Consider the following 11,329-nt stretch of genomic DNA (forward strand, 5'->3'; position numbering starts at 1 on the left):
GTGAGATGAGGATACAACTATTTCTCGGGGTTGTTTGGATTCAGAATTCTAGCCAATTATGCTTCCATAAACTCGTTTGAAGGTCTAACAACCTGAAATTAGTTAGCGTAAAAAAGTATAGTTTTTTTAGGGGCAGAACAAGTAAAACTTTTTTTTTGAATATTCTCAAGATTTGAAGACAATTAGACACACTGAACTGGTTCCTAGTTCCTACATCAGGACTACTACCAAATGACGAACTAATATGCCATGGTAGCATCAGCCTTATTATTCTTACTCTGTGGGATTTTTCACCGGTGCATGCAACTACACCAGACCCTGGCAACTGCAGCATTCGCACTTGACCAAAGAAGCTCCGCTTTTTTCACGCGGAGAACAAACCATATGGCTCGCCCCAACCATGGTGCAAGTTCATCTGAACATGATCATGCCGCTCGCAAAGTGGAGTACAAGCGCACGACGACGTTTACTCCAATGGTCACTGCAAAGATGATGGCGAGAATGGCCATTGAAGCAGCTCTACGATCCATGGTCACCACGGCTACACCCTTTGCTGCTGCCTTCTTGCTGCCGCCATCTTGTCCAAGCTTCATCCCTGTCTCATTCCACCCCGTGTTCGCTGGTCTCTTCTTCTCTGCTGGTTTAAACAGAGCTGGCAGTGAAGGACATGCGGGTGAGTTGATGGGCGCGACCCGCTCTTGTGCAGGCGGTTTCTGCTTCGACACATTCTCCACCGTTGCTGTTTCGGTCATGGTATCCACTTTCAGTTGCTCTGAGATCTGTGACTGATGCGCTGTCATCTGTGTTGATGAGGTCTGTTGATCACCGCCATGGCCGTGCCCGATATGTTCTTCATGGGTGATCTCCGGGCTATTGATGGGAAGAAAGCTTTCATCGGAATTCTTCACACCTTCGGTGGCATTTGGTGTGACCTCATTCTCGACGCAGCTCTTCACTGAATTTTGGTCAGGATTCTTCATATCTTCACTGTCCGGATCATTAATGATCTCGGCACTTTCCTGGCTTGCGTTTGGATCCAAATTATCTGTAGGTTTGCTATCCAATTCATCAGCAAGAATTTCATCCACCTGCTCCTGAATCTCTTGAAGCTCCTCTACTTCCTTACCATCGAACCCATCAGCTTCAACCTCTCTAACCTCCCTGCCCAGATTCTCATCAGATTGATCAGACTTCTGCTGCTCCTTCTCCACGACCCCGCCATCCAGAACGTCGTCCTCCTTGCCGCGGCGGTCCTTCTTGGCGCCCTTTCCGTCACCGTGGCGCCGCCACGCGACGACGGCGGCACCGGCGATCGCGCCCCCGACGAGGAGCAGTGCCCCGACGCCCTGCGGCGTGCCGACGCGCGCGCACACGCGGGTCCTCATGGCGCCGCCGCGCCTCGCCACCTCCTCTCGCGATTCTTGCGCGGTGCAAAGATCAGAACAAGTAAAACTTGGTTTTAGTACAACAGGAAAAGTGGGTTTTAGTAGTTTTTCTATAAACCATTTTAGTCCTTCCTATTCAGAAAGGCATGGCTTGAAACTTGCAAAAAAAAACTGTGGTCAAAGAGGCTAAGCTTCCTTTTCCTGGAGAGTCGACATGCCAATCCTGATCAAATTTCGAATTGTACCCCCGCATACACACACAATGCATTACAACAAAGTAAAACTGAACGAGAGAATCATACAAATTTATGAAAGGTAACCTGACATAAAAGTCATCACTCTCTAATGATGACAATCATACTGATGTACCAATTGTAAAAAAAATGCAAAGCTGGGTCTGCATCTTTTCGCAAATGAGGTCCTTGCCATTTCGCAGGTTAGCGGTGCTTGTATTCAGAGTCTAATATAACTCTTTCAGCAGTGAGCACAATGCTCTTGCTGAATGTTTTAAGGGTTGATCTTTCTAATCCTGTACATGGCACTTTGGAATCACCGTCTGCAATGAATCTTGAGGCCTGAGATTGAAGTTTAAGAACGTGTTAGAATTTAAGGACACCTGTGTGCTAAATCCTTCAATAATAGAGATAGTAGAGATGTGAGGGGCTCACTGATCGCAAACTCAGCTTGAGTTTGGGTTCTTCATAAAATATCAGAAACATAGTTTCAAATCCATGTATTTCTAATGAGAGATTCTATGCAATTGAAGTTTAAGCCAGTTTTTTTATTGCTGTATGATATTACATGCCTCAGGTATTTACCATATTAAAAAGCATATGCCTTAGAAAGAAATATGATACCTTAGTGTTTTTGTTCTTCTTTAGCAAGTCACTGTCCAAGCATCTTCCTCCTGCATCTGTTTGGAATTTCACGCTATCTCTTGTTATTTCCAGCTTAAACAGGTGCATCTTCGAGCAAGTATATATAGTATGGGCAAATGTCGCTAAAGGAATAATCATGGTTTCTGAAAACTGACCATGCTCCCTTGAGTACTATGTAGCAACAAACTCAGGTTAGTGTGCATTAAGATCTAATATAGTTATGTGGTTATAATGCATAATTGAACATACTATACCTTGAGTTGCTATAATTTGATCCAGCAAATTCATGTGCTAAGGACTTCCTTGTAGACTATGTTCTTCATGGTCATTAAAAAGGGCTCAGATCTTTTTCGCTTATTTGAATTCTTGATTTGTTCCTTGCCCTTGCCCTTGCCCTTACCCTTACCGTTGCCATTGTCCTTGATGGCGAGAATCTTAATATTCCTCTTTGCGGTGGCTCTAGACAATGCGACGTAGAGCTGACCATGAGAGAATATCGGGTCCGGTAGGTACACCCCGACAATCGGGATGGTCTGCCCTTGCGCCTTGTTGATTGTCATGGCAAAACTGAGCCTAACAGGGAACTGCTTCCTCTTGAACTTGAAAGGAAATATATCGTCATCGGATGGGCAGAGAGGTATCCGAGGAAGGAACACCCTCCTACCAGCATGTTGTCCTAGCACGATTTCTGCGTCGATGGCGTTCCTCTGGAAACCCCGGACCACAAGCCTTGTGCCGTTACACAACCCATTAGCTGGATCAATGTTTCTCAACAGTATAACGGGGCAATTTATCTTCAGTTTGAGCGCATGCGGAGGCAGTCCGTTGGGAGTCAGGTTGTTCAGGAACTCGGGGGCATAATAGCCGTGTGGATCATCCTCTGCAATATCAAAACTATGGTAGATCTTCTCTTCGCCCTGGAAGCGCTCTATCATGCGCGTGTTTATCTTATCAACGTTGTCGTTCTTGGTGGAGAGGATCGCTCGAGATGTCATGTAATTTGGATCAGCCATGTTGTCATCCAGAGCAGGAAATACATGGTCGATTAGCTTCTCTAGGTCAGCGCCGTCTCCTGTTGGCGGTACACAAATATCTTCGGGGAGCCTTATGTTGCCTTCCTCGTCAGTTTCCTCGGTCCCATTACCTACCCGTAGCAAGTAATCTGCGAACCACGGGTCGTTATGCGCCCTCATGTTGGTGACGAGCCTTAGCTGGCGCATGCCGTTCCAAAGGTACGAACTCCGCACGGTAGCATCGATTATCTGACCCCGTGACCCCTTCCTGACGACCGGAAGCACCTGCCTGAAGTCCCCACCGAACACGACTGTCTTTCCCCCGAATGGTCGGTCCCGTCGGCCCATGATGTCCCGCATGCTATTGTCTAGTGCCTCAACCGCTTGCCGCTTTGTCATGGTGGCCTCGTCCCATAGGATGAGTGAAGCCATGTGCAGGAGCTTGGCCGTCCCACTTTGCTTCGTGAAGCTGCACGACCCCCCATCTTCAATGCTGAGTGGGATCTTGAACCTCGAGTGGGCTGTCCTTCCTCCAGGCATGATGGAAGCCGCGACGCCTGATGTCGCTGTAGCTAGTGCAATCTTGCCCTCGCCTCGAACCTTTGCGAGAAGTGACCTATATAGGAAGGTCTTCCCGGTGCCTCCCGGGCCATCGACAAAGAATACACCACCATCACCAGCATCAACTGCTGCCAGTATCTCGTCGTATGCAAGCCTCTGCTCAGGGTTTAGCGAGGACGCCAAATCAGCGTCGTTCGCGTCAACCTCGATGGCGGACTCCTCGATGACTTCTCTGGCCTCACCTCCAGTAGTGTCATAGGTCTCGTCGATGTCCGGAAGAGGGAACAATGCTATGTCTTTGCCCATGGACTGTAGCATGCCCCTGATGTCAAGCAACACCATCTGCTCCATTGCCTTTGAGCACGCGTGTGTTCGACGGTAGTCATCAGACATCGCGTCTAGGTGCCTATCCCATAGACCCCGCACGTCACCTGGCTCGCAGAATACCAAGATAGTTGCAAAGAGCCTCCTAAGTGAGGCTGGCATCGCGAACTGTGTTGACTCTATAAGACACTCGTCAAGCGTGTTGTCGGCCTCAATAAAGCCCAATCTCTCGGCAGCCTCACGGAAGCTATCACATAGCACTCCGTCCACGGTCCGCAGGTCCTCGAAGGATGTCTTGCCTGGTACGTGGTTAAGCAGCACTCACAGAAAGTACCGCTCCCCCTTGGCTGGATGGGCTGACACGATTCGACCTACTTGGTGCTGCTTTTCTCTCGGCCTCCAGTATTTCTGTCGCTGCCATGTGAAACTTCCCGGAAAGTCCTTGTACAGGATATCCCGAGCCCACACGTGCTGCTGATTAGCGAGGAAATACTCTGTCAGCATTGACTTAGATGCAGTATCACGGGCGACGACATCGGTCAGGTCCTCTCCTGCTTTGAACGTGACACTATTCATATTAGGGAGATGAAGCGGCAACTGTAGGACCGACGGGAAACTCTCAGAAAGGTTGAAGCCGAATATCCTCCACATCGCCTCCGGTGGAGTAACCCATCTCGCATCAACGTACCTTTTAATCTCGTCTACAACCCCGTTGTTGTCAGGCTGGTCAATGCTGAATGAAGCTCGATCGTGACCCTTGTATACGTATTTGTAAAGGTACTTGACGGCCTTGATGCTGGAGCACACCTCAACATTTATGTGGCAGTTGAACATCCGCAACAGATAAGGGTTGTAAGGCACGACCCATCTGTTATCCAGCATTTGACGACGGACCTTAGCCTGACGACCATCGTCTCGCCGTCGATAAACCGGGTATGAATCCTTCCCCTATAAGGTGTTCTGGTTGAACGGTCGTGGGTACTTGCTCTTGCACTTCAAGTCTTGCATGCACACATTTTTGGGATTAAGATTGCCACATGGGCCGTGCATCATATGCTTCACGACCATGGCATAGAGCTCTGGATACTTATGCCTGTCCGGGAGCTCTGCAGATATGACGCGGTCATACTGCTCTGGCACCACGAGTTTATAATTTGAATTCATGATCAGCAAGAAGTGTGCATGGGGGAGGCCCCTCTTCTGGAACTCGACGACATACACATGCGCTACCACAACACCGAGGATGTGCTTTTTGAACAACATCTCTTTCATGGTCTCCAGCTTGGCCCTGAACACGCGTGCGACAAGATCTGGTCGGTCCTGGGGTGTCTGTCCAGGAAGCAGCTCATTCAGTATCTCCTCCCAGCTAGGATTGCATGTCATAGTCAAAAAGATGTCAGGCTTCCCATATGTCTGCACCAGTGCCATGGCGTCCATCTGCCTCCGCTTCATGTCTCGGTTGCTTCCTTGATGCGTCCCTGGCAGCACGATCCTCTTCCCAATAGCGCTCGCCCGCATCTCCCCAACCGCGACGCTATCCACAAGGCCTTGGTATAGATCGGCACGTATCTCTCTCTGGTGGTCCCTGATCCACTTTAGCCTACATCCCTCAATCTTGATGAACATGTCGACACCCCACTGCTGAAACAGGCGTGCTCCGTGTAGTATGGGGTTGAATATCACAGGGCGCGTCTGTAGTCGGTAACAGTAGTAGTCCCTGACAGAGACACACAACCGGCTGTTCCCCTCTGTGGAAAGACGTGAAAGAAGAAGGTTAGGTACCATATGGAAGGATAGAGAACTTTTTCTGGCATATAAGCATAACAACCAGGCGCACCTGAATCATTATCACGGTTTCCTCTTGGTTGTTGTGCAACCTCCCAAGGGACATTGTGCTTAGGGATATTTGGATGCCAACCAAGCTCCCCCCTTGGAAAAAAGAGGGGATACGAGAGTGGGTCATAACAGCCATCTGTGGCATGTATACTATACTTCTCGTTGTTGTCCCCATAGAGTGTAATGCTGCGGTTGAACCTGTTTGCTAGATCGCTTCCCTCGACCCAAATTGCAGCCACCTCGGATGACACGGGTCTATTGTATCTTCGTTGATCTAGCTTCTGGTCAATGTTGAGGTCTATCCGGTACTCCTCGAGGTTTTCCTTGTGGGCACCCAAACTCCTAAACTGTTGGGAGTAGGGGTTTCCCTCAGGACGTCCACTAACTTGCTGGCAACGTGCTGGTCCAATTGCTTGGTGGCCTCCTTGCGATGGCTTAAGCTGGGATCGTCATCGTAGAAGTACAACTGCAGATGTTCAGGGCGAGATCTTGGACCGAACGAGTGCACCTTGTGGTACATAGTGCCATGTGCCCGAAACGTGTACACCCCGGACTTCATGTTTGTGTAGTTGTTGTCTAGGCTGACGCCAAGGGTAGTGAAGGCAAAGTGCCCATTGAAGAACCGAATGCTCTCTCGGAAATGCCGAGAGTCTGCATCCGCGCTTGACCATAACCTCATCAGCTCTGGGATAGGCTCGGGTTCAGCTAGCTCAATCTCCCCGTTCCTACAACAGAAGCCGGCGGTCTCGTACTGGAACTTCTTGGCCTTGCAATGCTCGCAGTTTGCCGCGTGCTTCAGGATGTGTGTGCTATCTGGGATGTTCGAGTAGACATAGTCGAAAGGATCTAGGTCGATAGATCCCGTGTTGGAGGATTCTACGGGCTCATCGAGGTCCGTGCTATCAGTGTCGGATGCTGCAAGCATTGTGGAGATATAACAAGTCACGATGGGATGCACATCATAAACCAATAATATAGAGGGATGAGCAGCGAAAGGCGCCTCGGAGTACCTTCACCGGCAAATAGGTAGTACTCATCATCCATGAGGTCACCGGAGAGGGCATTCTCGTCCATGATGCCGCTAAGGAAGGCCTCCATGTCAGCTGTAACATTGTTGAGCTGGTAAGTAATGGTTTTTATTGTGAGTGCACACCAGGAGGGGAGTAAACATGAGAGGGTTACCATTGGTTCTGATGGTGTACGATGGCATGCTTGATGAAGGGGAGGAAGCTGGTGAAGCAACTCCTGTGGGCGGTGCTTCTGAGCTTGTTGCTGCTCTGTTCACTTCTAAGGTACTTGCATCTGGGCCTGGGAGCCTCCGCTTTTTTTGAAAGCTTGCATTACGACGATCTAGCAACGCTGACTTCTCACCTTCTGGTATGCTTTTCCCGTGCGCTCTTCGTTTTAAGGCACTCCCTTGAATGTTCTTTGCTCTAATACTTTGTTTGTGAGCTCGCTCCCGAGCCCTACGCTGTGCTCTGCTCTCCTGCCTCTGCTCACGGGCTTGATTCTGCTGGTCGTCTATTTGGTGACCATTGGTTTGCTGCGAGGGATTTATGAGTTCGCTGGGGGCATCATTATCATCCAGGGTACGACTAAGGTACTCGCCTGCACCGTTGTGGAGCCGTTAAATACTGGTTCAATGCACATGGACACAACAAGTAGAGTAAAGATGGAAGGATTACCGTCTGGTTCGAAGTTGTTCCCAGCCTTACTCGCAAACCGGGGGGCAGGGGCAGGAGCTGAAGCTTCGGATTCTCTGAATGCCAACGCATGAGTGCTCGACATCAGGTTGGGTGTAGCTAAGGTATCTGCATCAGGGCACGGCATTGCGATGGATTCAATGCAAGGGGTGTTGCACCTAGCCGCGAGTCTCTTCTTGCGCTGAGCTAGCATGTTCTGCTTCTCCTTAGGTGATATGTTTTGCAGACGTGTTCTTCGGCGGGCGTTTGTCTCTTGCTTTTCATGGACTGACATATTTTGGTAGGCCTCCCTTCTAAGGGTGTTACTCTGTTGCTTCTCCTCTGGTGTCATTCGTTGCCTGGCTTCTCTTTGATGGGCAGTCCTCTCCTCCTCTGTTTTTTTCCTAGCTTCTCTGCGACGTGCATTGATTTCCTCCTTCTGTTCAGGTGTTAATCTATTTCGCCGTGCTATATATTGGTCTCACCTTTTCTGTTTTCTATCTGATTTAATGATATCATTTGAAGCAATGTGCTCGGGGACATTGTCTTCAGTGTCGAGTCCAAGTGCTATGTCTGTACCAATATTATGATCAATGCTTCTCTCTGTTCCTCGAAGTGATGCATGGTGATCATAGTAAGTGCCTTCACGAGAATGATTTCCTGAAGAACCATTTTGTTTTAACAAATGTATAAATGCAAACTGAAAAAAGTCGTGTGTAAGGGCGATACCGATTGATGTTTCCACATGCGGTACTGGCTGAAAGGCCTTGAGATTGCCGGCTATAGGAATCATCATAGGAAGTTGCGTGGGCACATTGTCATCATCATCGGAAGATGAAACGCTGTAGTTAGTAGTGCCTGTTTGTTCGTGTATGAAAAAACCAGATGGTGGTCGGTGTGTATCCGTGAGTTGTGATCTGGGTGTCCTCTCATATTCGACAACTGATAAGATTAATGTAAGTTAAGTTGTGAAGCTTATTGAATACCTTATGTGCAGACATGTGATTGGCATACACATACCTTTTTTTCCTTTATCATAGAGATGCTCTCTGTCCTGTGACATCTTTCTGTCGTATAGAAGCTTAAACAAACCTGCAGTCTTATTGCATTAAAAAATGATATGAATTGAATTACAAAAATGATATGACCTCTGGTGACTCATTTAACAGGCTTTTAGGACTCACTTGTTCATTTTCATAGACATGTTCTTCGCATATGGTTTTCTTCCAAAGTAAAATGATTGTGTTATTATATGTTGACGGCTGAAGTTTGTATATTTCAGTTTATAAAGTGCAAGCTTTTGTAGAAGTTCAATTTTTTAAAAAGAGGACTCAGACATGGCGAGAAGAATGAAGGTGGAGGGGAAGGAGTGGAGAGAAAGATGTTTGTCTCCACGTGGTGCGAAAAAGACTATACAAGATTCTGTATTATGTCGCGTTAAAACAATCTGGAATATAAAGGATTCTGGAGGTGAGCTTAAATGAAAGTATTTCCTTCTATCACTATTCCTATCGCGAGGCATGTTTGTTCCCATGATGTAATGTTTCATTTACGATTCTTCTAGAATCCAGTAAAAGTAAACATGGTCTGAGGTTACCTAATCTTATACTGCAATTTCAGAATTTCCTAGATTTGTTTTGACAGTTTCAACACATGTTTTTCACACTAAAATAAACCTGCAGTCCTTTTGCATTACCAAAATGAACTTTAGATGTGGGAGGGTCTCCAATATATATGAACTTAACTGTCGGAACAGAACAGGTGGGATAACTGATATGACATAACTTTGGGGAATAAGTGCTATATAGTTGCCACATTTGAGATGCCAGAACTTGTTCAATGTAGTTGGAGTAAAAGTTAAAGATGCAATCTGAGTACTAACATTATGAAGTGCCGTTCAACAATTTCAGGCTTGTCCATGGTCGATTTGGACTGGTCAGGTTGGTGTTGCCTTATTCTGTGCTACGTTATATTGTTATGCTCAATTGCTCATTGATTTTGATCTGTTTATGAGGGTCCGGTTCATTGCAACATCAGCGTGCCTTCCTGATCTCTTCTTCTTTCCAGCAATGATGGTTTTGACTCAGCAGAAATTCCATACCTTCATGGTCAACTGCTGCATCTGGAATACGTATGTGAAGCATACCTTAGTATTTTAATTTAACTCCTCACCTGAAGTTATTCTCCTTAGTTCTGCATTTGTGTTGAGCTAATATGGATATGGTACATTTTTTTTGCTATATGGATATGGTACAACTTTGGCTAAGCAGTGCAACTTTCATTGGGTTTTTAGTACTTGTACTTAATGTGCGGATAGAGACTCCGAAATTGTCACTTTAGTGTACCTATTTGCACATGTATTTCCATATTTGATTGTTCTCAACCATGCTGCTAAAATGTTTGTGAATATGCTTACAAGTCTACTCTGACATGGAGAGAAAATGTCAAGCCAGTAAAATGGTTGCAGCATTTGGCTGATGCTTCTCGACAAAAACCATGTGTTGCAACTCCGTGAGCATTTTGCTGATCCTAAATTGATGTTATTAAACTTCAGAGATGAAGGAAAATGTCTGATTTCAGGCTTATTCTCACTGTACAAAATTGCAGTCAAACACAACCCCTTCCAATACTTGAGATAGCTGGATATGTTGGAAGGGAAGCAAAATATATGAGAAAGGTGGATGGTCGGTGTTGGCATTTATGAAGAAAAATCTTATCGTTATCTTAAACATGGTCTGAGGTTACCTAATCTTATAGTCCAATTTCAGAATTTCCTTGATTTTTTTTGACAGTTTCACATGTTCTTCTTACTAAAATAAACATGCAGTCTTTTTGCATTACAAAAATGATATGACATAACTGTGGGTCTCCAATATATATATGAACTTAACTGTAGTAGATTTTGTAACTTTGGGATGCCAGAACTTGTTCAATGTAGTTGGAGTAAAAGTTAAAGATGCAATCTGAGTACTAACATTATGAAGTTACTTTGCTTGCTGAAACAGGTCAGGATGGCAAACCTAGGGAGTTCGGGCACCATGAAACATAACAAAGGTGGATATCCGTCCATTGCCGCTGGAGAGGAAGAAGACGGTAGGCGGGCTCAGGAGATGACGCAGCTACAGCCGTCGAGCGGAGGTTGTGTTTGGACGCCCTGGTTGTGGTTCGGCATGCGAGGCTGCGCGATTAGCAGAGGCTGCAGCTCCCACAGTTCGCGTGCGAACGATGTGGCCGGACGACGATTGAAGAGGCGTTTCTGTTTTGGCGGCGTGCGTTCGCGTGTGGATGGAGCTCGCCAGGAAGAACTGGCGTCTTGATGGAGCTCGTACGCCAGGAAGAACTGGCGTTCGCTTGCCGGTCGAAGAAGTTTGATTTTTGGTCAATGGACCTCGTCCTCGTTCGTGGGTTGCGGAGCTGTTTTTTTATTGACTGGGCGCGATCGTGGGGTTCCATGGACTTCTTGTACGTGGGTTCTCATACGTGGGCTGATATATTTTTTTTGTGGGCGCTGAGTTGGTGATTTTTCGTACGTAGGCTGAGTTGGTGCGTGCGTGGGCTGGGCTGCTGCGTGCGTGTGGGAGAGGGGGATCGAGCGAGGGAGGGGGGATCGAACGAGGTCGAACCATCACGACATTCGATCCCCCTTTAAT

General features: G+C 47.1%; 1 protein-coding gene across 1 annotated transcript; it reads right to left on the reverse strand.

Moving 5' to 3' along the window:
- Window positions 1-425: 425 nt before the first annotated feature.
- LOC119367588 lies at window positions 426-1,400 on the reverse strand. The gene has a single exon (XM_037633067.1). The coding sequence runs from the start codon at window positions 1,383-1,385 to the stop codon at window positions 426-428; it is 960 nt and encodes a 319-aa protein (XP_037488964.1). The 5' UTR covers window positions 1,386-1,400.
- Between the last annotated feature and the right edge of the window lie 9,929 nt (window positions 1,401-11,329).

Source organism: Triticum dicoccoides, chromosome 2B (genome assembly GCF_002162155.2).
Source record: "Triticum dicoccoides isolate Atlit2015 ecotype Zavitan chromosome 2B, WEW_v2.0, whole genome shotgun sequence".
Classification (NCBI taxonomy): domain Eukaryota; kingdom Viridiplantae; phylum Streptophyta; class Magnoliopsida; order Poales; family Poaceae; genus Triticum; species Triticum dicoccoides.

Bases quoted from the DNA above. Each gene is read 5' to 3' on its own strand.
- LOC119367588 (XM_037633067.1), bottom strand. From the start codon at position 1,385: ATGAGGACCCGCGTGTGCGCGCGCGTCGGCACGCCGCAGGGCGTCGGG.